Below are 27,007 nucleotides of genomic sequence, written 5' to 3' on the forward strand. Positions count from 1 at the left end.
ATGCAGTGAAGTTCACAGACCGCAAGCAGTTTGTAAATCAAGATATATGTGTGTGTGCATCCGAAATACATTTCTGAATCTTGTCCTGTGCATTTGTGAATCTTGAGTGCATTTGTAAATGTTGTTTGCATTTCTGAATTGTGTGTGTATTTCTGAATTTTGTATGCATTTGTGAATCTTCTGTGCTTTAAAAATGTTGTGTGTGCATTTGTACATTTTGTGCGCATTTGTGTATCCTGTTTGTGTATTTATGAATCATGTGTGTGCATGATTGGCACACACATGATTGTGGGGAAGTCGTGGTCTAATGGTTAGAGGGTTGGACTCCCAATCGAAGGGTTGTGGGTTCTAGTCTCGGGCTGGACGGAATTGTGGGTGGGGGGAGTGCATGTACAGTTCTCTCTCCACCTTCAATACCATGACTTAGGTGCCCTTGAGCAAGGCATCGAACCCCCAACTGCTCCCCGGGCGCCGCAGCATAAATGGCTGCCCACTGCTCCGGGTGTGTGCTCACAGTGTGTGTGTGTGTGTGTGTGTGTTCACTGCTCTGTGTGTGTGCGCATTTCGGATGGGTTAAATGCAGAGCACAAATTCTGAGTATGGGTCACCATACTTGGCTGAATGTTACTTCACTCCCTCGCATCCCTATGTGTGCATATGTGAATGAAGTGTGTGCTTTTATCTTTATTGAGACTCTTTTGGCTCCATATAAACCTAACCCTCACAGGAAACTTTCTACATTTTTAGATTTTCAAGAAACTTCATTCTGTGTAATTTATTAGCTTGTTTACCCGTGGCGACCTCAATTTAGGTCCCCACCGTGACACGAGTCCCCATGAGTCTGTGTGTATTCAGGTTTAAGTCCCCACCAGAATAGAAAAACAAGTACACACATACACACACACACACACACACAAATATATACACATATACACACTTGTAGTTGCAAAGTTACCTATAGTCAGTAGAATGTCTAAGTGTAACAGTATTAAATGTATTTATGTGTACATAATTAAACTAAATAATACCACAGCAGTCAGCCAGTGTCTCTGGATTAAGTTGGAGACCTATGGGCCGTCTGCCCAAACACAATGCCAAAACTCCCTCTAATAAGACATCCCTTTTCAAGATTTATTTTTGCATTTCTACAGGCATTAAAATGAGCTCCAAGCTGCTGTCAGGAAGTTATTTTCCAACCACTGTTTTGAACACTCAGCTTTTTGATATCCAAATTCAAATACACAAACAAGGATATCGTTATCTGATTCTAAAGACTACTAAAGAAAACGCTTCTAACTCTAATGTATGCATTTGCTTTTTACCTATTTTTGGACTTGATGCATTTTATGAAAGATTACAAAATATTTATTTGAAGCACAACTGCGTATAAACCAAATAATTTACTGAAAGTAATCTTTGGTATATTAATATTTTTAGCTTTAAGCACAACACAAATTCCCAGTATAAAGAAAGAAAAAAAAAACCTAAAGTAAATTAAAACAGGAACGAGCTGGTTTCTATTGCCTGTCGTTGTCTGCACATTAAGCATGTCATTTGTAAATGGTTTCCACCCAGTCCATGGCTTGCAGTGCTCATGTTAAATGGAGTGATACTTTAAAGCAATACGTATCCTGTGACCGCCTGCAGATATTTGGGCTATATCTCATCCATTGCTTCTAATTCATCTGCAGGAGAGGAAGCTGGATTTTAGTAAAAACAGCAGCTGCAAGGAATTCCAGTGGAGATCAAATGTGCATTGTAAGTCTTGTTAAGAGCTTACATCAACAACACATCCATCACACTCCAAATATAAACAAATATATACACAGTCACAAATACGAAGGATGAAAACAAAAGAACAAACTGAATCAATATTATCTCAGAGCAACAAACACAAGCTTATGTAATAATCTTTTTACTTGTTCAATTTGGTTCTCTTTTTTCCTCCACCCCAGCCTCCGCTGTGTCGCACTGGGTTGTCCCGGAATGAGATGCGTTCATTTCGGTTCGGAGCTGAATTGACTCTGGTGGGTGATGGCATTTCTGTTTCTGTGAAGACAAAGGTATTTAAAAAAAATACACAACTTCAATAATGCTAATACACCATCAATTACCGGATATGACTTTGAATGAGATTTATTGGATTCCCAACAAGCAAAGTTCTTTCAAACACAGAACAAACCAAGCTTGTTTCTGTAGTTGATGTGTTCCACGTGTAGAAACCATGGCCGTGCTGAACAAGAAATCCTCCACGATAAAATAAAACGGCAGGGAAAACTTCATCGATTTGTGAGGCTACTGTGCACCACTCATCTTAACTGCACATAATTCTAAAACACAATGTTTCTGAATTGAAAAAAATGATCACTCATTTTTATTTCAAACATCAAAAGGAGTATGAAGCCTAGTAACTCTTCTTTTCCCCGGTTTTTAATACATTTAATACATTTTACAAATGTAGTAATTGCTTAGCTAACACAATTTTTTGTTTTTACTACATTTGCCTTAATTTGTCCACTGCCTTGGCTGATTTAAAGTGGAAAATATAGACGTCTGCCCTCGATGGGTATTAATCGCACTTCAAACCCTAGATGTTTATATTCAAAGAGACACATGTTGTTGCCCGAGTTCTGTGGGCCGATATTTAATAAAACGGCCACACACTCACTTAACCGCTGTGACCAAACAAATTGTTTTTAGCCATTTTGCTTCCATTACCTTCGAAAGAGGGCAAAAAATGAGGCACCGGGAGATTTCCTCTACACATAATGAAAACGTTTATGGCTCTTTATGGCTCGGCCCCAGTAAGTAGAGGGTATCTTGTTGCATTAAACCTAAGTAGTATTTATAAAGTCCTTACTGTAATTGAACATAGTACTAAGCATGTCAACTTTTGCTCACGACCTAATGACTCACGATGATTTAATTCAAATGACAAGAGGCCTATGAGAAGCTAGGAAATTTTGTTTTACGTTGGCCGATATACAGCCTAAAACACAACACAAATAATACATTCCTTTCAGAAAATGAGTATTGATTTTTGTGGATTATAGAGGAATGGTTTTGTAAGTAAACTGTAAAGTGAATTATCTGTAAATAAATCTTTCATTTCAGTTCTCTTTGATCTGCAGAATCAGCCTTCATACTGTGAAACGCTCTCCAATACATCATCTATAAGGCTTGATTCAGTCCGTCATTCAGAAAACCAATCGGTCAGTCAGGCTGTCAGCATCCTCGAGGATTTCATTTTCAAATCCAATTTAACTTCATTAGCGCAGACAGTGAAAAGCCTTCACAGTCTGACGTGTCTGTGTTAAATGCACTGAACCCTGTTTGTGTCAGTCAGTGGGATCTTTGTCAGGGTGAGTCCTCAGTGACATAGTGTGTGTGACAGAGCTCGCACTTAATCAGGGAGGTCTCTCGCTGTCCGTTTCCTGCTGAAAGAGAGATTATTCCGCCATGTCCCATTATGGACCCTGGCATGTCTGCTAAGGCAATTATACATATAAAAAGATATACTGTAAAGCATACCTGCATTTACTAGAAGTATCAAAATAAATATTAATAATAATAAATAACATGTTTATCATGCATCAGATTTGTGTGATGTTGCAAATCAGTGTTATCAAGTAAGCCAGATGATGTGTACAGTCATGTCAGTTTCCATCGTGTGCTTTATTCCACACCCACTGCGCTCTGCGTGCAGTATTTGATTTGGCACATGCCCGGCATGATTTAACTTCACATCATTTTGTGAAGTCTGCAGTGTTTTAAAATTTTTCCTTAATGAATCCCATCCCTTAACATTTCATAAAATAGTACTGAAAAAAATAATACAGAGATGATGCTCTGGGTAGAACCTAAAAGCTGGTGCTTAAAAGGAAATATATAAAAATGTATCCAACACTGTGCTATATGTATTCATAACATCAGTGGGAGTTTGACTGCTTTTTTGCTTGTGTGATATTATCAACAATGCAGGCACAGATGTTTCTAATGTAAATGGGACTTTTGCATACTTTCTAACTTTTATTTCATCAGTGAAATATAGTCAATGTTTAAAATAATTAAGATTTTTTTAATGTTTGTGAGAAGTTCTATGTGCTCACCAAGGCTGCATTTATTTGATCAAAAATACAGTGAAAATAGTAATGTTGTGAAATCGTATTATATTTTAAAATAACTGTCTTCGGTGTCATACGATTCAACATACAAAAAAATAATAATGTAATTATACCAAACATTTGACCTGTATATAGAAGAAAAAAAGTGTGTTTTTTATTTTATATTTTTATATTTATTATTTATTCTATGTTATTTTATTTTGATAGTACTCATTTTAGTCAAATGCCCTGAAATAAAAGACTCACTTGTGTTCTCAGCTGAGTATCTTCGAGGCGGAATATGCTTATTAAGAGGCGGAGAGACACTAGTGGAGTCAGCCCAAAATCTTGCTCCAGAATCTACACCATCTCTGTCCCCTGTGGCCTAAAAAAATACAGATACAATAAAATATAGCCAACAACTCACACACTTGAACATGCATAAATTCACTCTCCTATAAACAAGTACTTACAAGTCTAAAAATAGCAGCAATTGTTAGCATGTTTACAAAGCATTTAATTTGTATGAGACACTTTAAATTTTAATTATATTAGCTCTTACCACAAGCTGCACCCTCCCACCATTAAGAATATCCTGGTCAATATCAGGGAGGAAATGATCCCTGAAAAGGTCATTGAATAGATTACCTCAAACACAATTTACACCACAGCACATTCACAATATGTGAGACCACTATAACCGATCACCATTATGAACTGTTAATAATGTTTCTACCATCTGTGTATATTTTTAAGAAGCACAGTGTTCAGATCAGTGTGTCTCACCGTCCCGTGCCTGTGGAGTCTGTGTCGGGATGGACTGCTTGTGTTTGGAGCCACTGGTAAGATTGTTTTTCCTCTGCTTTTGCTAATTTGTGAACTTCTGCTGCTTGGTGAACTGCGTTTGACAAAACAAGAAGAAAATCATCAAAAAGAGTTTTCCATTTCATATCCATTTAAATATTTTCAGAACTAAACATTCATTTCGAAGAGGGTTGGTGGGGGGATGAGGGGGGTGGGGGTTGCCAGACAAGTCCTGATACGGCACCAAGTTACGGTAATCAAAAAGAAATCGCTTTGGACTGTAATAAGAAGCAGAAGAAACAAGTCTGCGAGGTTGATGACATGAAAATAACAGTAGTTTCGGGAACTGCATATTTATGGTGGTGCATATTTATGCCTACTGAACAATAAAAGAAAAAACATATGAGTATATAGGAAGTAGGGAGAATTATGGACAGTGTCAATACGTGTCTCCAAAAAGCCTAAATACAAAATAAACTTGTTCTTGGTGGAGACTAGCATAAATTGATAACAACGTCAGACTAATAAGCAATATTTGTTCCAGTAGCTCAATTGGTAGAGCATTGGGCTATCAAGCGTTGGGGGTTCGATTCACCGGGAACACATGATAAGTAAAAATTGATAGTCTGAATGTACTGTAAGTCGCTTTGGATAAAAGCATCTGCTAAATTCATAAACAACATATTTCAAGCAATTTAAGTAATTTTCATGGTTTTGCCAAAAAGTGAAGAACAGACAAGGTTTATGGGTTACAGTTATCATGGGTTAATTGAAAATCCACTAAAAATGTCAAGTTATTAACTCCTCCCTAAGGACTGAACAAGAATTGTGGCAATCCACATTTATTGCTGCTGAAAAGTCCTGAAGTGAACAGTTATCCAGCATTAACAGTACGTTTGCACTTTCACCAGATATGATTTTGAAATTTTTCATACACTTCAGATTATTACACATTTAATACAGCTATTTGAACCCAAAACATTTGGACAATAATCAAGAACACAGAACATGCTTGAATTTCACAGAATTCAATAAGAAAATATCCAGCCAAGAGGACCCTGCAAACAAATCATGCTTTTCTTAAAACTAACTTTACTTAGTCATTTCTAAACCAATTAGCCCAAAAGTTATTTAAACTTGAAGAAGAAACTTGTGCTAATTTTCTAATTTGCTAATTTAATGTTGTCTAATGCAATAATATTCATGCATATTAAACGTGACTGTGTCAAAATACCTTTGGGGACACTGTATGTAAAATAGATTTTTATAGATTTAATATAATTCGATTTCAACAATAAAATTGTTACCTCAGTTCATAAGAAGTGATTCATAAAAAGTGTGCATTAGGACAGGTTCATAGTTCAATAATTATTATTACAGTATTTGTTACAAAAAATGTTGGAAAGTTACAAAACTGCAAAATAAACAAGGTAGACGTGTATATACAGTGAACACAGATTTAAGGGAAGAACCAAAGATTTAAGAGAGTTAACCACAAATATTATATAATAGAAACACATGCAGCATCCAGTAGCTGTCAAACCCACTTCCCCACATCTATCCCACCCTCAGGACATTAGAGGGCCCAGGAGTCACGGCTGTTAGAAGGTCTCTTAAGTACATTAGGCTGTATAGTGCTGTTGTGGTGGTGCAGGAGTCAGAGAATCGGCTCTTTCACAGGGGTCAGGATGACAGAACCAAACTGCTGGGGTTGGATTCGGAGGAGTGATTCAGTGTCCTTAAGGGAATCACTCTGTGCAGGTATTTTCAGAAATTGAATACCAATATTTTTCCAGTTATTTTTGGGTTTGACTTATTTAACTGGAATTTGGTGTCCAAAATGCCTAAATTGTTTCATTGCAATAAAGACACACATAGGCTATGCACAATACACACTGTGCATGTCGGGATGCTTGAGTGTGTGTGTGTGTGTTTGTGTGACTATACCCATGGGGTTTTGATTGTTTGGGAGTTCTTCGAGCAGACTCAAAGAGGGAGGTCAGGTCTTTTATCGTGAGGTTCTGTCTCCCACTTTCCTTTACCCTGGGTCAAACCTTCACCTCCAGAGAGCAGACCACAGGCGGTCAACCAGCGGTCAACACACACACACACACAAACACATGCCATGGAAAGGTTCGTATGTATGCGTGAAGCTTGTCAATCACATCAATCTCAAGCAATCAAAAAGTGCACTAAAATCGAGGCAACCTGATAAATCACAATGTGAGTTTTTGAGAAATCCTTAGTTGCACTGGTTAAGAAAAAAAGTTTTTCAATTTAAGGACTGATGTTTTACAAATGATCTCTGATCATCTTAATTAAAGTGCGGAAAAAAACAACTGAATAATCCTTTATAGAAAATCTTGAGATCCTCCAAGTCATTGATTACAATGGTGCAGAAAAACAAAAAATGCTTTGTTTTAACTTTTTTTATTTTTTTTAAGAACTGATGTTTAAAAAATAATCTTGGATTATTTTAATTTCTTTTACCAAAGTGCACAAAAAAATGCAGGAAAGATAATTAGTAATTTGCTGAGGAAACCAAAGGAATTTGATCAATCTTAATTTGAAATTTTTAGAACCTAGAAATCCTTGGTTGCATTGGTGCAGGACATATTTTAAACAATCAATTAAAAGTCCTCTGTTTATTTGTATTTATTTAGCTAATGTGAGAAAACCCATATATTAGTCATTTCTAAAGTGGATGGCTAGATATATGACCTAAGTAAGACATTGTATGTCAGTTAATCTCTTTCAACTGATCTAAAGTATTATTTTCCACAAATTCTGACTCTCTTCTTTGATTTCCTCGCAAAGGAATCAACCCAAACCAAAAGCATCATCTACTTGAGAAGTAACACAGTGCCAAGCCCAGCAGATACAGGAGACTGGAAATACATGACACATGGTGCAAATCAAACACAGGAGAGCAGCAAAAACCTGCAGGTTAATGCAAAGCAACTTTGCAGCGTTTGAAAAAAGAAAAAAAAGTGTCAAATGACTGAATTTCCCAAGATTAAAGATGCTGAAACCAACATAAGCAGGGCATCATCGTGCGTCCTGGCTCTGGGGTTGGGTAAGGCTACCTGCTCTTCCCCTCTGCTGACCTGCGGAAGGCACCAGCAATTCAACCCCAGCTCCATCAGGGATGACCCCAAGCCTCAGGCTACAGGCCGGCCGCTGCTCCCCTGCTCTCCCCCAGCGGGGGCTTACATTTCAGCCGAGTGCTCCAAGCCCCCTTCTGGAGGTGATTAGCCCCCCGAAGCCGTGACAGATTCTTTCCGAGATATCCGCCTCACTTGTGTTTATTTTATCCGAGCTCTCTTTTGTGGATGTGCTGGACATGAAGTAACCCACTTGAAAATGGGTATCGGCTTACAAATGCCACGGGACTGGTGGAGGAGCCGGAACAACAACAACAACAAAAAAAGTAAAGAAAGAAAGCAACCGTTCACATGTAAGGAGGATATATTTCCATTTATTTGCCCGGCTCTTTAACGTGACCCTTCATCTATCCCTTATCTCTTACGCTCGACCCCAACTCGGTAGCATTGTGCTGAAAGCCCACCCCCCTCGGGCGGCACTAGGGCTGCAGACGGCACTCTCTCTCTCTCTCAGTCTGACCTAACCCTAAGTGCCCTACCTCCTCTGTACTTAACTCAATTTCACACTTCAGGTCCGCTACAAAGTCTCCTGAAATACAATCATCTTGTTTATTCTCCACCATCCCAAACAAGCTAATAGCTAGCTATTTACGATCCCATCATGTGCATTCAATTTGATCAGGCAATGTGCATGCTTTCGTGTATTACACGCAAGCTAGATTCAAACGTGTCCCAAATGACTGAATGGATTCAGCCCATGGGGAATAATGAAAATGGATCAGGTCTCTTAGAATTCAGGAAATTGTGCAAACTCCATCAATTGTTGTCATGTATATTACAATCAATTGAAACAATATGGAGTATATATATATATATATATATATATATATATATATATATATATATATATAGTTTATATGATTCATATAGTGATTCAATGGATTCCAATGTTTGAAACAATTTTCTGTGTGGATACACAAATCACACAATTTATACTTCAAAACGCCATAGAATAAATATGCAGATTGAGACATTCTTTTAATTTAAGTGTTTCATTTGAATAGTAAATCAGTTGAGTCCTTTAGTACAGATTCAATTGATTCATATGTTGCAACAACAGATTCATAGGTGAATCATCTGGTTTGTATAGTGATTCAACTGATCCATATAGTGATTCAAATAATTCACATAAATATTTTAATTAATACAGTGATTCAGTTGATTTGTGGTGCATATATGCCTCAATTCAGCCATACCTTTAAAGTTGTCCTTGATTGTAGGACGTGTTTGCCTTTGAGTTTCTCTTGAAACATACTGCTTACTGTGGTGTACACGTGGATTTGGGTCTAGAACACATAACACAGACAAAACACAGCTCATACGAATGCAGGATTCATCGAAGAGACAAGCACAAACAGAAAACCGACAGTAACCAAAGCTTCACTTTCCATTACGAGACCAAAGGGCCCATGGAGCAGTGGCTCTGAGATTTTGACACAGGCCCTCATTTCATGGGGCCTTGATTGGATTTGTGGCATTAGAGTCACGCACTCCTGACCTTGATCAAAGCCGGCTTCAGGCCAACCCTGGAGGACCCAGACCAGGAGCAGGACTACCGTGTCTGGGATTCTTCTTATACTCACAGCCCACTGAAGCTAGTTGTGGGCCCTTAGAGCTCAAAGCACAATGGAAAATATGGAAGAATGTTTGCAGACGAACCAATCAAATATGCGGGCCATGAAGCAGGGTGGAGTTGCTTGACGTTATGATGTTATGGCAGATTAAGCTTCTCAAGGAACCACAAGCTCCGTGCTAGTATAACACGACTGCTCACCAAAGTCACATAGAGGGAAAAAATACAAAAACTCCTTGAAGGCTGGCATAACATTTTAGGAGATGGGCATTGTTTTATTAAATAGATAGTTGACCCAAAAAAGGAATACACTGTACACTACAAATCTTTAAATAATGTATTAGGAAACAGGCTTTTTTTCTTTGTCTCTGTGTGTCAATACAGACTGATGAATCGATAGTAGCCTTTTTTATTAGTAGTGATTTTAATTTAACTAAATATGCAGTATTATAATTCACTGTAGCTTTACTGACTATCTTTCATTTTAGTAATACAGTACATGGAATCCAGGACAGTGGTTCTTAACTTTTTGACTCTAAGACCCACATTGACCACAACAATATTCAAAGACCCTTTTCCAGTTGTTTGTAATTTACTGAATAAGGATTACGGATAAGCAGTTTTTTAAATGATTTTTTTAAATTAGAAATTTCAACCTAATAAAATATTTTTTTTTACCTTGCCTAAGTAGAAAAAAAAATGTATGTTCATAAAATGTATAATTTCAGAATTCACACCTTTAAAGGGATATACTGTAGTTCACCTTCAGCTGCTGGTCCCCACTGACTTAGTATAGTATTGAAAAAAAAAAAAAACACTATGCAAGTCAATGGGGACCAGCAACTGGAAGTGAACTATCTCTTCAATATTAATCTACCTCAAGGATCCAGGTTTTCCAAGACAAATATGTGCCCTGGTTATTAAAAAGGAAAAAAAACCAGCTGTTGAGGGGGGAAAATATTGAATAGAAATATCGATTGCTTTTTTTCTCATTTTGAATCATTTATGTCATCTTGAGGCTCCCTAAGAAGTTTTCTGAGGCCCCCTGATTGAGATGCACTGATGAACTGAAGTTGAATGGTTTAAGTATAACTCATAAGACAGATAAATTGATAGATAGATATGCCTACCAATTAAGCTGCTGATCCTCTTCTGCGGCTGTTTCCTGCCCTTCATTTTATTGGCTCTCTTCAGCATGAGAAGGGCAGTGGACTCATTAGTAAATCCCCTGAAATAGAAGTTAGCGAGAGTAAATACACTTTTTTTCTTTTTTAATGAAGAATTAAAATGATTTTCTAATAAAAATGCAAATTGTGGCACTGAAGTGCAAGGACTGCACAAAGTACTACAGAAACATACCATTCTTTGAGGATTTTTTCTGATTTCTCAGACAGGGTGTGGGCTTTGAGGATTGATCTGGGAATTTGTTAGGAAACCATAGATAATGCATGAAAGAATTAGCACAATGTTAATTTTAGTAATGATCAGCATTAGACTTGAAGCCAATGATTACCTGCTACTAAGGTGAGGAGACGTGCTTTGCTCCAAGCTGGCTGCACCTTCATGATCTGACCAGGCATGTTTCGGCTGCAGTGGGAAAACAGACAGGGTCTTTGGAGGCACTGGAAGACCGAGAGGAGACTAAGAAACACAAAGACATTTAAAGAAAAAATAGCATCAGTATGCAGTTTTGTAACACAAAGACTGGCTTGAAGTGCACTTTTGATTCTTTTTTTTCTCTTCTTTTTAAAAAAATAGATAGTATTTGGGCTGCTTAGTTATAGAACATCGAAGTGCATTCAACAATCTCTGCAGCTCCACAGCAGCAGCTGCAACACATCACAGTGCTGCTACCGTGATAGAAAAGGCCAGCTCCCTCTAAAGAAAAGAAACCGCAGGAGAAAAAGCACCGTGCTGAAAAATGACATCTGCTGACGAGAAGGAAGTTTGAGGCTGCTTAGAAAGTAATTGTGTTTTTGGAGTCAATAAATTCGGCACTTAATCACCCAGAGAGACTCTGATTGTGCCGGCCCACAGACAGAAGGAGGGTCCGTAGGGCTGTTACCTTTGGCAACGGCAGCTGTTCCAAAAATGGCATAATTCTGTCCGGTAAGGCATCGGAATGCAGGGTTCTCAAGTCTTTCTCCAGTGCTTTCAGTGCTTTCTATTCAAAACAGGACACAAACAAAATCAAAGAGCATGAACATGGACTGCGCAATTCCAAAATGACATCTGATCTTTACAGTGAATAAAAGTGAATACTGCTGTTTTCATTATTCATTCAAAGCAAGTAGCAGATCACATTAAGCTAAAAGCACTGAACTAGTTTCCTGTGTGTGTCAAACACTTGAGAAATATCTACTCTAAAACTGAATTTTTCCCCCCTTGAAGTCGTGACAGACATAAATTTGGGAGCCAACACACAAAAAACTACAGAATCTTTAAATGTAGAACAATAATACAGAACCATTTAACATGACATCGTAATGCACTTTAATGAATCGCCTAATAAGCTACACAGATGAGCTCACTTAGTGTAATGCATGGGTTAAGCCAATGTTAAGTTGAATAAATGTGATGCAAATGGGCAGAAAATAGCAGGTGACATAAGAAAAAGAAACAACATTTTCCTTCCCCTCTTTTTTTGCTCATTGACTGCTCTTTTTCAGTACCTAATCACTGCTGACAGCCAACTGCCTCATGGCTACGAGCGCTAGTTAAAGGACTGTCAGCGCAACGGCCCAGGCTATCTGTCTGCCGACTTCACCGTAACGGCAGGAGCACCAAGCATCTGCTCATACCTCATCAAAAATGAATTCGTCCATGTCCACCTCTTCTAAGTCCTCATCGCTTTCTGTGATCTGAGCGGCAGCTAGAGCACGGGCCAGATTTTTGCGCAGAACGCAGCCCCTCCACGCAGCCTGCAGGGGCAATACACACAGCCATGAATCACATGCAAGCATAAATATTGTGTGTTATCCCATTAGGAAGATAAAACATGTTAACCTCTGTTTAATTGCCCCGCGGTCTGCAGTTTGAACTTTCGGTGACTTTGGCTTTGTAAGACAAATGTAACACCGGGATGCCTTTAAATCTGCGTATTCCCCGTGGAAAAAAAAGACTTAACAGATCAGAACCCTAGCGCTCCCACTCCAGCGACACGTTGGAATCTGATTAATCATTTTTTTCTTTCTGTTCGAGTCCTTGGAGACTCATTAAACACAAAGAGAGAGAGAAACTATCCCTTGGAAGTGAAAGAAACAGCCTGTTTTCAAAAGCACTACCTACCGACTCAAAACAAGCCCCATTTGGCAGTAATAGGTGTAATGAAGATGATTTAATTTTAGTCAAGTTATTTATTGCATTCATAAAAGGAGGTATGGAAAACATCTTTTCAGGGGATATATCAAACAATCCTTGAGCAAAACCAAAGTGAACAGAGGAATTTTTTGTGGAAGGGGCTAAAAAATGAGTCTCACCTGAATAACAACAGCAGCATGTTGCTTCTCAGGCCTCCCAATGCAGGAATCTTCCCCCTTATTGAGATTTGATTTTGTGTTAGTTTTTTCAATTAAGCCTCGGAGGCCCTCACGTCTCATCCGCCAGCATCGCTGGATCGCCACAGCTGCCGCTCTGTGAGATAACAGAAGACAATTTGATCTGATGACTCAACAAGGTCATGAGAGACTTAATGAATGTCGCTGAACTCAAGCCTCGGATGAATCATCTGCACTAAAACATCTGGAGAGAGACCCAGCAGGGGTCCAAAGTCATCCGAATGATTTATTTTCATTACTTTTAACTCAAATTAAATGTACCTTGAAAGAAATGGAAGGTTCTTGCTACAAACAGAAATTAAATGCTGTAAAAGTCATGGAATGTTTTGTGAGATTCATACATTTTAAGGTTCGGCGCCTGAACAGGTTCCTTCTCACTTTGTGTCTGCATGCAGTGAGCAGATGGTAGCTCAGGCTCAGACGGTGAAAGTTGAGTCTTTTGTGGATTGTGTCTCTGCCAGTCTAGACTTTGTCCCGTTGATAAAGATGCTTCAGAATAACCACATGAACCACTGTTAGCAGCTGCCAAAAGTGTAGAATCTTCTGTGACACAGCTGTCGCCGTATTCATGGGCGTAACGCTGGTCCACCGCCAATCTGAACAGGTCTGTCTGGTGACCGATGGCAAGAATCTGGACGTCAGGTTGTGATGGCGCAGAACTGAGAAAAATGCAGGAGAAAAGTACAATTGTCATATATTACTAGCTTTTCACACAAAGTGCATTTTTGCATTCCATTTCAACTTTCTATGTAAACATGGGCCGGACAGACATGTTTGGCCATAGTGATTGCGTCTCATGTCTTTCGCAGTGTCTTGTATGACACGCCGTTATAAAAAAGTGGTGCTCATGTTAAAAGAACTTCACGTTTTAAAAAATGCATCACATTCCAACGACATGCGTCTCACATGATCTAAATGTAAATTCTGCACGTGTGAATGACTCATTAGAATCTTGTTAACATTTTAAAACAAGGTCTCATTAACTAACATTTACAAACAATAAGCAATACATTTACATAACATTACAGTATTTATTCACCTTAATGTCAATTAATAAAAGTAGTACTGTTCATTAGTAGTTCACATTTTAATAAGGATTTTAATAATGTATTAGTAAATGTTAATATTAACATTTAACTTAGATTAATAATTGCTTGATGAATTATTTTTCATTGTTATACCATGTTAACTAATGCAATTATCTAATGTTAATAAACAGGATCTTATTGTAAAGTCTTCTTGAGGAAAAATTTTAACTAGCTTTTACCAGAGCATAGAAATAAGAAAATTTCTTGCAGGATGTAAAACTAGCATATAATGAAGTTTGTCAGGAAATCACTATAAAGGTGTCTCGATACCACTCTAATTAATCTATTAGCCGTGGCTAGTTTGGCCCCTACTGTCCCTGACCCTTGAGCCTGTTTCTGCTGTCAACATCAAAAAACCAGCTCTGTCATTATAAAGTCCCTGCTATTCTAATCCTCTGACACGGTTAAGAGGGCATCCGCACCCCTCACTTCTTCAGTCCAGAACGGAGTCATAAAAAGAGCCTTGCAAGAGTCAAACGCAAAGTAAATTTGTACTGGGAAGCAAAACTACTTTCGAAACATGTTGAAATCCAATGCAAGGACAGATATTTAGAACAAAATGGCTAATTTGATCACTTCTTTAAAATAAATGAATGTCAAATTGCATATCCAGTCGCAATTAACATTCTGAAAGCCAAACATTATTACAAGTTGTAAAAAGTGTGCCAAGGCAAATAAATACAATCCTAGACCTTAAACAGTTCCCCTACTTACTGCCATCTGAAATTGCCTCAGAGAAAAACCGGGAGAGAGTTTCTTTTTATAGATTGTTTGAAGAACTAATGCAGGTTTTGCAGTAACACAACATGTCTATTTATGATTCAGTGGCATAAATTCCATTTTATCGCCGTGGTTTGATGACATTAAACGAGTCCCTCAGTTCGTTCTGTCGCTCTAATCAACACAGGCATTGGTTCACCATTGAATGGCTGTCAGACGGGCAGAGTCTTCACCTTGCCAAAGCTGGGGACTGACACTGGGTCAGGTCAGATGTTAAACGGCTGCAGCGGTCCCCACGGGTGTGCAAAAGACCCTTTGTGCAGAACGCGCGGCGGAAGGGTTAGGGGGGTGTCTCTAAAGTCCTCCAAGCCATAAGAGACCTCAGTTTGAACTACGGGACACACAGACGTCTGCCAATCATGTTTCATGAAACAGGATGAGTGTTCCGTTTTATTTGCTGGTGGTCTGCAGCAGCGTGTGAGGGGCCTTTTGTATTAAAAGAAGTGGACATATAATATTTCTGCATATTCAGCATGAATAGGCTCAAAGAACTAATTATAGACGTCTACACACCACAACATTTTAAAAATAAATTAAATGCTCAGTTTACATGTGCCATGACATATATAAATATTATTTATTATTTAAATAATAAAAAAAAGAATTGTTTATTATAATAATTATCATTTACATTTTTCAGGGCCTGGATTTTTCAAATTTATTGCAAAGACCATCTGCATAAATTATAATATGTTTTCATTTACCTATTATTAAAATGTGATTAGACTATAAACTAAATATTACATGCATTTTGCATAATATACAACAGGATTTAGATTTTGACCAACTGGTTCTTTATTAATAATTTTGAGAAAAACTGAAACTACTTGTCTACCTGATCTCCATCTTTTGGTGCTGGAGAAGTGAATCCCGCTGCTTTTGCTGTGCTTGACAGAGGGCCTGGAAACTCCACTGCTGTTCTGGACATTCACAGGGCGCTGTGGCAGCAACAGTCTGCTCATTATTCAACTTAATCAAGCCAGGCACTGTCTCCAAAAGCAAGGACCTGAGGGAAAACAGTCATTTAAAAGATTTACCTGGTGAAAAAGTAACATTGATTTAATTGCTAGCGACTGTTTATTTTATTATGTATAACAAAGCTAAAGCTTAAAAGCTAAAGTATTAAGGCAAAGGGATATAATAAATAAAAAAAGTGCATAAAAATAATCTAGATAAAATATAAAGAGGTTGTGGGGGGGGGCACTTTATTTTTCATAAACAATTAGCAGTTCAGAGCAACATTTAAGGTTAATATACTAACTGTCCAATGCAATCATAAAAAAGTAACAGCTAAACTTTAGTTCCAGCCTCTCCCTCTCGCAGTCTCCATGGGCTTTCTATTGGAGAATATTTACATTGAGCAGATGAAATCAGTTAGGAAACGTGGATAAAACGTTTAATGAGTTTGACATTCTAGACCCAAGAGAATCAACAGAGAGTCTGTGCATTGACTAAGAAGTTTAGTCAGAGTCTGCCTTTCTCAATGATGACACTCGGCTTGGATTAGAAGTGAAAAAGGGTTTGCTGGCCTGATTCCAGAGATGTGACAGTGAGCCCATGTTGTTTTTTTGGGTCTGTGTTTTAATTTGCAAAAGCGTATGAGAAAACACAGGTGCAGCCTAGTCTTTGCTGATCCCTGCTGAGAGAAGTAAAACTAAAGAACCAAGGGTTGATTAATGAGTGATATATTCATTAACAATGACTTTTTTTCTCTTTCATTTATAATTATTTTGGTCACACTTTATTTTAGGGTCCAATTCTCTATTAAATAACCATTAACTATGACTTTTGCCTCAATTAACTCCTTATTTGCTGCTTATTAATAGTTTATAAGGTAGTTGTTAAGTTTAGGGGTATTGGGTAGAATTATGGATGTCATGCATCATATTTACTTTATAAGGACTAATAAAAAGCTAATATGTTAATAATAGACATGCTAATAAGACCCTATACTAAAGTGTTACCATTATTTTTTTAAATAATTTTACCTCTTTGTTTTTGCATCATAAGGAATAATTTTACTGATATTAAATATTAAAAAAATATATATTTTCTAAACTTTTACTAAATTTATTTTTTTATTTGTTTTTACTTTAAAGAATAAAATATTTGATCAAAAATAGCTTTTCGTTCATAGTATGTAAATATTAATTGTAAAAGATACACTTGATGGTAAACAGAAAAGTAAATCAGGCAAATTCTGATATTTCCAAAAAAGAGGATTAAAGAGGATCTCTAAAAGCAAGAACTGCTTCACATTTATAAAGAAGGCATGGTCATATGATACACTTTTTGGCCATATTGTGTCCAGCCGCCAAGTTTCTATTGCGAAAAAAAAAAAAAACGGACTCTATTCATCACTCATGAAAACTTCCCTGTAAACAAAGAAACTTACAGGAGTTTGATTAATCTAGCTAAAGTCAGCTCTCCCAGACTCTAAACGCTCGTGCGCTGTGTACTTCTTTGAAATATCATTCGGTGCTTTAATTTAGGCTGTGTTATCACTGGAGAGGGATGAAAGGGCCAGTGTAGAGCGAGAAAAAACACTGGGTCTAATTCCGTTGTTGGCATTGAGGGTTAGATAAAGTTCAGTGGAATACTGAGCCTAACTCAATGAACTTCTTATCCATCATTACAGAATTAAACAGATGTAAAGACACAACAGATATATTTCACCTTAGACTTCTCCTTGGAGGCCACATGCAAAATGTTGGAAAATAAAGTTAAAAAATAACAAGCAAAATAAATGGCTAAAAAATATCACATCATATTCAATTGTAAGTCAATTTAGTAAGAACTTTCTGTCAGGAAAACAGATGTGTGGCCAACAGTAAAGTTTTTAGGCCTTCTGAACTATAAACTCACAACAGTCAACAAATCTCTATGGTATGTATGGTGTTATTTTTTTTTTCCATTTTGACTGAATGAACTGGATTGCTTCTTGAGAAATCCAACATGCTTCTATACTTTAATGATCTTCTTATTCTGTCTCTCGCACATTTTTTCTATCACATAAGAACATATAATTTGCTCATTAAAACCTCTGGCACTTTAGAAGCACATTTGCTTAAACAATATTCCCCCACTGAGCAAATATTTTCAGAATTATGAGCACTTAAATTCACGTGCGTACAGATGTCACTGGGTAATCCAATAGTGGACACAGATACAATGGCCGGTGCAGTGATATGGGCCGGAAACTCAGCGGTGAAGAGGAATGTTTATTCTACTTTAAACGCCTGGTGCACTTCCAGCCAAAGTCCCCGATCACATTTGTTTCACATTCTCTGACATTTATGAAATGCTTAGTGAACTTAGTTTGCTGGAATGTACACATGACAGCTTCTTCCCAATTCAAGATAAATCTCTTTATTACAAAAGGAGAAACCACATTTCGTTTATATACTAATATTCGCTATCAACAACAAATATATACTCCAGAATTTAGCTTAATAGTTGCAAGTGCCAATTATGAGAAAAGAACTTAACTAACTGTCACTCTTAATGTAAAAGGCCCTAAACTGGGTCCTTGGGTCCTACCTCCAGTTGCTTTCCTGCTGTAGTGGGTTACCAGTCAGGTTAAGTTCTTGAAGACTGGTGCATTTTTGAAGATTCAGACAAACGTTCTGCAAATCTAAATGAGAGTCAGGTCAGAGACACTTAGAGACTTAAAGAGTTTATGCTATGAATGTTATCCAAATGTTAGCCATTCTGGGCTTAATTTGAAGACACTCAAATACTATGATTAAATATTTCTATGAATTACTATACACAAAACAATTATTCTCAATGGTACTGAAAGGAACAGCTCATTAAAAAATTACAATTATGTCATTACTGATTTATTTCATTTGTGTCATTCAAAACTTGGTTGTTTATATTTTTTCAGTTGAATACATAAATATTCTTAAAAAAAATGACATGCAGAATCTATGCAGCTCTGTTGCATATAAAAACAATATATAGTGTCTATTTAGAGCATACAGATTAAACAGGGGAGTAAATTACTGAAATTTATTTTTTAACGAACTATACTTTTAAGGATAAAGTATACGAGTTATGGAGATATCAGAAGAATTTTAAAGAATTGTTCGTTTGTCACAAAAGTTATCAGCCATGTTCAAGAATAAAGACACTTTAAAAAAGCAGCCGAAAAAAATTAAATAAAACAATAAAAAAATCACAGGCAAGTCGACCCACCACACTTCATAAGCTCACCTAACAGACAGTTGTGACTGGCATCCAACGTCCTCAGAGACACCAAATCCAAGAGTGGAATTAAATCAGTTACACTGAGGGGAAAGTGAACAATAAAACATCTTAGCACTGTGTAGTTGTAGGTTTTATATTACTAGTATATTTATATTATAACATACTTTATTTAAACAAATCAATGACTTTTCCTTTAAGCAGATTTTAACTGTAAGAGAGTGTTAAGTTAAAAAAACAAATAATTGGAAGAGACTCAAAATATTGTGAGCTGCCAACCTAGACATCACTTACAGTATGATGCCCTAGGTAGGCAGCACACTAGGTTTTGAGACATGGCCATTCTCTATTAAGGCATACCTGTTATGAGCCACAGAAAGGTTTTGGAGCAAAGGCAACCAATAGGACTCCAGATCATGAACAGAAGATATAAGATTGTCATCCAGGTAAAGGTCCCTCAGAAGAACATGGTTCTGCAGGACAGGCAGCTATGCCATAGGCCGGAAACAAAAAGTCATTCCTTCTGTTCCAACCATGAATGTCCCATGAGCTGAAATGGGTGGAATCTCATGCCTTTTCACAAATATGACTAATATCCAAATGTAATAGCAATAATTCAATTAAAGTGATGGCAGGCCAGGCTTGCAGACTAAAGGATGAGCTTTTTTAAAAATATGGGTATTGCGTAATGAACATTGTCAAGTTACGCATTTCCTGGACACTGGGATGAAAATATGTTCCAAAAAATACAAAACAAAAGTGGTGAAACACCTTTGATTTCAGTTGGGCTAATTGGGCTAGTTTTAATAGAAAAAGAACGTTAAACAGTTCTCAAATACTGACAAAAAAAAATCAAAAGTAATGGAAAATTGTGATTATTCAATATGATCTTGAGATTACTGCTGAAGATGTGACAAGTCATGATCTCATCTTTTAACGTGTATGTTTCTTTGGTTGTGTAAGATTTACCTCAGTCAGACTGTTTCCTCTGAGGTCCAGTGTGTTAAGCAGAGCACAATTCTCCAAACCCTCAACGTGGCTTAGGTGGTTGTATGAACAGTCCAGATGGAGAAGGGTATAAATTTCATTCAAACCTCTCGTGCTGAGCAGCTGGTTATGGTCCACTGATAATTGCAGAAGCATTTTCAGGGTCCTAAACCACCTAAGAAAGCAAAGATATATCATTTAGTCAATGCTGGTGTAGAAGGAGTGTACAGTATGATGATAATTCTAAGCCATGGTGACAATATCTAATACCAGCCAAAGGATAATCTAATATAAAAAGGCAGCAGTGGCAGGACATCATCTAACACTGACAGCAAATACCTTTAAACTGCATTTATCCTATTCTTTATGGTACATTTATTCATATTTATTCAATATTAGGCCATTTTCTTAGAAATGAGGCACATTAAGACATATTTTAACAGCAGAGTGAGGGCAAAAGGCCATTTGAAGACACCAAACTGGAACAATCGTGCCCTCTACTGGACAATGCTAAGCATTAGATACTAGTGTGTCACACATAAGATCTAGATATCTTCAACTGACCAACATCAGCATCTCTTTCTTTAGTGCTTTGAATGAAAAATGCATAAACCAGAGTAAATGAACACTTCTGGTGAAGATACTCACTGATGCGAGAGATGTTGTTGTGTGAAAGCTGTAGAATTTGCAGATTTTCGGCTCCATCAAGACCATGGATGGTCATCAGCTGGTTCCTGCCCAGCATGAGGACCTGAAGCTTGGCCAGACCTCCACAATCCACATAGGTAATTGAGTTCTCCTTAATGTGAGAAACAATGGTGTATATAAACTACAGTCCAAAAGTCTAGGGTCTGTAAGTGTAACTTGTTATTATTATTATTATTATTATTATTATTTTTTTTTTTTTTAAAGAAATGAATACTTTTATTTAGCAAGGATCCATTAAATTGATCAAAAGTGACAGAACAGACTATCATAATGTTACAAATTACTTCTATTTTAAGTAAATGCTGATCTTTTGAACTTTCTATTCGCCAAAGAATCCTAGAAAACAATGTATCACAGTTACCACAAAAATGTTTTAGAACCAAATCAGAGTATAAAAATGATTTCTGAAGGATCATCATGTGACATTGAAGACTGGAATAAAGGCTGCTAAAAAATTCAGCTTTGCCATTACAGGAATATTATATTTGAAAATATATAAAAATGGGAAAAAGTTATTTAATTTGTAATAATACAAATGAAAATTATTTACTGAAGTTTTGATCAAACAAATGCAGCCTTGATGAGTATAACAGACTTTTTTAAATGGCGGTGTATACTGTATAGCATAAATAAGTGATCATTTTACTAGAAAGTTTGAAAATAATGCAGTCTGCATTGGATAGTTTGTTCTTTCTTACTTGTACATCAATACATCTGATCTGAGTGCACTGGTTCAATCCATCCAATGTTGTGAGGCCGCAACGTCTAAGGGTCAAAGTCTGCAGTTTGTTACACTCGGACAGTGTGGACAGGCTACAGCCTGGCAGGTCTTCCAACGTGACTGTTGTAACCTGATTTTACAGCACAATTACAATAAAGTCAGCATGAACATATGAGACGCATGTCACAGCCAAGAAACGGGTTTTCAAGTTCAATTTCTACCTGTTTGAGACAGCTCCAAGCGCCTGTTTTGAGAATAGTGTCCACAGACAAAGGGGGTAAACTGGGGACTCTTCTTTTTCTTGGGCCTCTATTTTGGCACTCCTGCTGTGCAGAAGACCCCTTCCTTTTATTCTGCAATGACAGTTTGGACCAGGGAGTGCAGTTCATCATCCAGGCCAGTCGCTTCTGTTCTGTGCTGTCAGGCAGACAGATTGAAATTGATTCTTTGCTTTTTGGTTTATGGTCTTCAAGCTCAATAGCTGTAGTATTTTCACACCCCCTAGTGTCCATCTCAGGCACTACAACAGCCAAATCAGAAACCTGTTCCGCCAAGTCTGTTTTAACATCTGCTTTAACCCTGAGATGATCTGCAACACTCGAGGAAACCACTGGACTGATACCAAGCTCACCGGAGAGACCTTGATGTACATTTATGTGGGACTCTGTAGAGGTTTTGGTAACTTTAAGGCTTTTTCTTGACTGTAAGCGATTTACCTGAGAGTCAAGCTCTCCACTGATTTCAACAGTTTTTTCTTCTTTATGGCTCTTTATTCTGTCTTCATCACTTTTGTTTGTTTGTGGTTCTGTATAATCGAATCTTTCTGTGTCTTCTGTATTTATGCTTTTAGTTGTGTCCTGTTTTTTCACTGTATTCCTGTCGTCCTCCAATGTGTTTTCCATTTTTTCCCCATGCTTTTTTCTTACATTGTCTTTTTCCCCTCTTTCTTCCTCTCTTTTACATTCATCCTTCACCTGACTACTCCTTTCCACTATTTTTCTTTCCTTTTCTCTGTTCTTGCCTACATCCTCTTTCTGTCTTCTGCAATCATCTTTTACACCTGCAATGTTGTTCTGCATTTTCTTCCTCTTCTCATCTTCCTCCTCTTTCCTCTTCTGCTGTTCCAGTCTTTGCTCCGTCTCCAGACGATGGCGCTCTTGTTCTTTAGCTCTTTCATAATCTGCTCTGCGCCTCTCCATCTCCTCCCTCTGAGTGCGCTCTTCTTCCTCGATCCTCTTTCTCTCCTCTTCTCTCTCCCTCTTCATCTTCTCCCATTCCCTCTTCTCCTCCTCATGTCTCCTTTCTTCTTCTTTCTTTCTCCTGAGCTCTATTTTGCTCCAGCGGCGTACTAATGTTCCTCTGAGAGCAGCTTGAATCTTTGTTGCAGCTGTGCATTGAAGTTTCTTGGTTCTCCTTCTCTCCTCCTCCTGAGCCTTCTCAAAATCCTGTTTCTCCTCCTCCATCTGCTCCTCAAGTTTCCTTATTAAGTTCTGAAATTAACCAAAAAAATTGGACTGGTACACTTACTTCAGCAGAAAATCATGAGGCGATATATGAGTATACAGGAGTTAAAATCAAATTTCACTTTTATGTAATATAATAATTATACTTATGCTTGCATATAGATTATTTACACATATACGTACACACAATGGGAAAATGGTGTAGGCATTATTTTACTGGTGAAGGATAACAGTTTTCACTCAGAAATGACTAGTAAATTAATTACTCACTGAAAACTGAAAAATAATTTCCTACACTGTACATTCAACAAATTGTCTTATTTTTGTATATTTTGATGTTAGTTTTTTTTACATAATGCACCAACTCATTTCATATATTGACAAATATTTACTTTTACACAATTTTTCATATATATGCTTTTGCCTCATATAATAAGAGCACATCCTCAACAATTCTAGGCATATTTAAAATCACCTGCTGTTTATCCAGCTCCAGTTGAAGATCTTCTGTGTGATGAACTTCGTTTTCCACTCCAGCATTTTGAACCTGTTATAAATTTAGATTTTGTTATTCAACCATCTTTTCTTCTCATTTTGATTTGTATTTTTCTAATAAAGTGTTGAAGACAGTCTTACCCAAGTGGCCTCCTCTATCTTCTTCAACTCCTCCTGAAACTTTATCAGTCCCCTCCTCCTCCTCTCTTCTTCTTCTCTTTCCGAGTTCAGATGCAGCTCTCTTTCTACCTCCTGTGCTGCTAATTTCTGCTCCTCTTCCTCTCTCAGTCTTTCCTCTAATTCTCTCCACTCAAGACTAAGTTGCAGTTCACTCTCAGTGCATATACCATCTAAAAACAGAGTAAAGGTTTAATTCTGTGAATATAAAGAGGCTAATAAGCAATCTATGTGAAAACATTGCAGAATTAGTTTTTATGGTATTTTTTGCATATTTAATGTTTTTACTAGTGTTAAGAAACTTAAAATACAGGCTCATCGAACCATATCATTACAGAAAAATATACCTTCCATGCCTGGCATATTTGGAATCTCCCGCTGGGCGTTCTGTGGCACAGTGTCGTTAAGATGTCCAACTTGTTCTACTACTTCAGAGATAACCTGACAAAAAAAATATATATGACACAGACACAAAACACAGACACTTCTCCTTTCCTCTGTTATGCCTGAGATTCAACTTTATTGTCACTGTGCAGAGTACAAGTACAGAGCCATTGAAATGTAGTTTTAAAAAATATGGATGGAATACCATTTCCATTTAGCAGCAAACAGATAACCATGACTCACTCGCTCTTTCCACTTCATGGGGTCTTCTATTAAATCTGAAGCTGGTTCATTGTGATTATGGTGAGCCAGGTTCTGGCTTGAGATGTCTATGAGCACATAGGAAAGGGGGAAAATGCAATGCTTCTAATAAACATATTAGGTTATTTAATTAAGACTTCCAGTCAGTTCTATTTTAAAATGCCTTCTTACCCTTTTCTTCAACATCTTCAAGGATTAATTGTTCAAAGGTATTCATTCGATTTCTTGAAGCTTCAACATATGTGAGTACTGAGTCAGGCAGCACATCTTCTGAACTCAGCTTTTAAGAAAAAAAAGAGATGATTGTTAATTCTGTACAGACAGGTATTAAGTAAGCATACTTTTTTGATGAACTACTTGATATGTCATCACACTGTCATAAAAGTGGGATAGATTATCATATTCAATGTAAATATTGTTGGTTTTAACAAATTTTTCTTCACCATTCAAGATTCAAGAAATTCAAGAAACCTTAGTTTTACTTTCAATTTACAAATAAAGCTTTCATAATAAAGTGGGTTGAAATATAATGTTAAAAAGTTGACTAATTTTTAAAATAAGTAGAGGATGAATAACAAATAAACAAAATAGCCACTTACAATTCTATCCAAAACCGTGAAAGTGTCATCGTCTGATTCTGAATCATTTTCAGAAGAATGCAGGTTTAACTTCGTCAGCTCCTCATCAATCGCCTGTTCGATGTCATCCATCATTATCAGTCGAATTAGAAAATCATCTCATAAGTATTTAATAAACACTTCATCTTTCTGACTCATTCTTTATTGGATGCAGAGCGCCTGCTTCTCTGTTCACCTCATGTTTGTACATTCGCGTCCACCGTAGTTGCTATGGAAACAAAAGTACAGAGTGGCTTGAGGGACAAACTTCTTGTGCTGCGCCAGGTTAAATATTAGCCGGATGCACATCTTTCAGATTTTTTAATCAATTTACGATTACATTTTTAATGTATAATAAATAAATACATGCATACATACATGTACAGAACTAAATAAAATATAGTAAACAAATGTTTCAAAATACATATTTTAAAAACGTTTTCAAAATACATTTTGTTAATTTGTTTGCCTTTACTGAATCACAACTATTTAAATTATTATCTGGGCAGTTATTTCCAGCACACATATATTTTTTTATTTGTCGCCCTCTAGTGCCAGCACAGTTCATTAAACGCAGTCCCTAATGGTGGCGTAGTGTTTTAGTACAAACTACATGAAAATGGCTGATATTAATAATTTGATGCACTAGACTAGTGGAATCATTTCTCTTCTCTAAACAACACACATTACGTCTTCTGTCATTTATTGTGGCTAGACTGCTGTAATTTGTACTTCTCACTGCAAAAAGTTGTGATTTTCATTTACATTTATTCATTTGGCATGCACCTGTAGCTATTCTCACCAAAAAAAATTTTTTTTCCTAAACACGATTGTGATAATATTCAGTGGATATAGTCTCATGGAGCTTGATCTGCCCAGTGGCACATCAACTTCAGTGTTACAGTGTCATAATAAATGGGTCATTATTTTGTGTATTTGATGTAACAGAATATGTTTACAAGTTTTTCAAATAGTGTACATTATTGTTGGTTTCTATGTCCGCCTCTCTTAATCGCATCATTTTCTACAAAGTCTCTCTCTCTCTCTCTCTCTCTCTCTCCCACACACACACACACATACACACACACACACACACACACACACACTCACACGTGCACACACAAACACACCCACACACACGCAGACACACACACACTACGCATTTGAACAGTCAATAGCAAATACTTAAACTAATAACAAAACATACTTACAGTAGCTGATTCAGGAGCGCCAGATCGTCGTTGGAAAGTCAGAATGACCTCCTCTCCTAGTTCATGAGTCAGTCGTCCATAAAATGCATTGCTGTTGTTATAAGTAATCTTAAAGATTCCTAAATGCATCTACTTTTGGAAGGCCAAATAAAGTGCTTTTGCCTAGATACACACAGCATCTCTCTGACATGTCTGCTTCAAACACTAACTGCGGTTACTGAAACCACGGCTTCTTTCTTTGCCTGAACATTTGGACAGCATTACACAAATCTTCCCACATAGTGACGTAGAGATGTGGCGGCATGTTAGAACAAGCTGTTTTAGGGGGGTGTGGCAGAGTCTTACTTTGATAAAGAATATCTCTTTGGATTTGAGACTTTAGTCTTTGCAACTTTACAGATCTTCTTTATGCACCAAGAGCTTGTAACACTCCAAAGAGAAAGGAAAATTTGAAATCGCATAATATGACCCCTTTAACTGACCCCAGTGCCTGCTCCTAGAAAGTGTCCTCCAGTGCCCACTCCCTGAAAATGCTTTCCCTCCCACCCACTCCTGCCTCCTCCACCACTGTCGTCTTCTCATCCCACCATCTATGTAGTACAAGGACTGCAGGACTGCCGTCCTCCAGCGTTGCCATAGTCGGAGTCTCCCTCACCTCCAACTCCAGCCTCCGAGGCCTGGACTCCGCCTGTGGCTCCACCTCGG

At 37.4% G+C, this 27,007-nt stretch overlaps 1 protein-coding gene across 1 annotated transcript; it reads right to left on the reverse strand.

Annotated features, from left to right (window-relative positions):
• Positions 1–957: 957 nt before the first annotated feature.
• On the reverse strand, positions 958–25,314 carry lrriq1 (leucine-rich repeats and IQ motif containing 1). The gene is made up of 27 exons (XM_026230678.1): positions 25,074–25,314; positions 24,646–24,754; positions 24,457–24,542; positions 24,177–24,270; positions 23,794–24,002; positions 23,633–23,704; positions 21,916–23,184; positions 21,672–21,824; positions 20,910–21,064; positions 20,248–20,431; positions 19,639–19,766; positions 19,288–19,361; positions 18,610–18,703; positions 15,905–16,075; positions 13,543–13,860; positions 13,124–13,277; positions 12,446–12,565; positions 11,710–11,808; positions 11,158–11,285; positions 11,004–11,060; positions 10,775–10,872; positions 9,268–9,357; positions 4,890–5,001; positions 4,666–4,726; positions 4,371–4,488; positions 1,920–2,049; positions 958–1,685 (listed from the first exon to the last, which is right to left on the reverse strand). The coding sequence occupies exons 1-27, from the start codon at positions 25,185–25,187 to the stop codon at positions 1,682–1,684; spliced, it is 4,401 nt and encodes a 1,466-aa protein (XP_026086463.1). The 5' UTR covers positions 25,188–25,314; the 3' UTR covers positions 958–1,681.
• Between the last annotated feature and the right edge of the window lie 1,693 nt (positions 25,315–27,007).

The sequence above is a fragment of the Carassius auratus genome, chromosome 43, assembly GCF_003368295.1.
Source record: "Carassius auratus strain Wakin chromosome 43, ASM336829v1, whole genome shotgun sequence".
NCBI classification, from domain to species: Eukaryota; Metazoa; Chordata; class Actinopteri; order Cypriniformes; family Cyprinidae; genus Carassius; species Carassius auratus.

Bases quoted from the DNA above. Each gene is read 5' to 3' on its own strand.
- lrriq1 (XM_026230678.1), bottom strand. From the start codon at position 25,187: ATGATGGATGACATCGAACAGGCGATTGATGAGGAGCTGACGAAGTTA. The intron at 21,065-21,671 runs GTAAGAAAGAAC...TCTCACATTAAG, and splicing joins TCAGATGTATTGATGTACAA to GAGAACTCAATTACCTATGT. The intron at 11,286-11,709 runs GTAACAGCCCTA...TGTGTTTCTTAG, and splicing joins AACAGCTGCCGTTGCCAAAG to TCTCCTCTCGGTCTTCCAGT.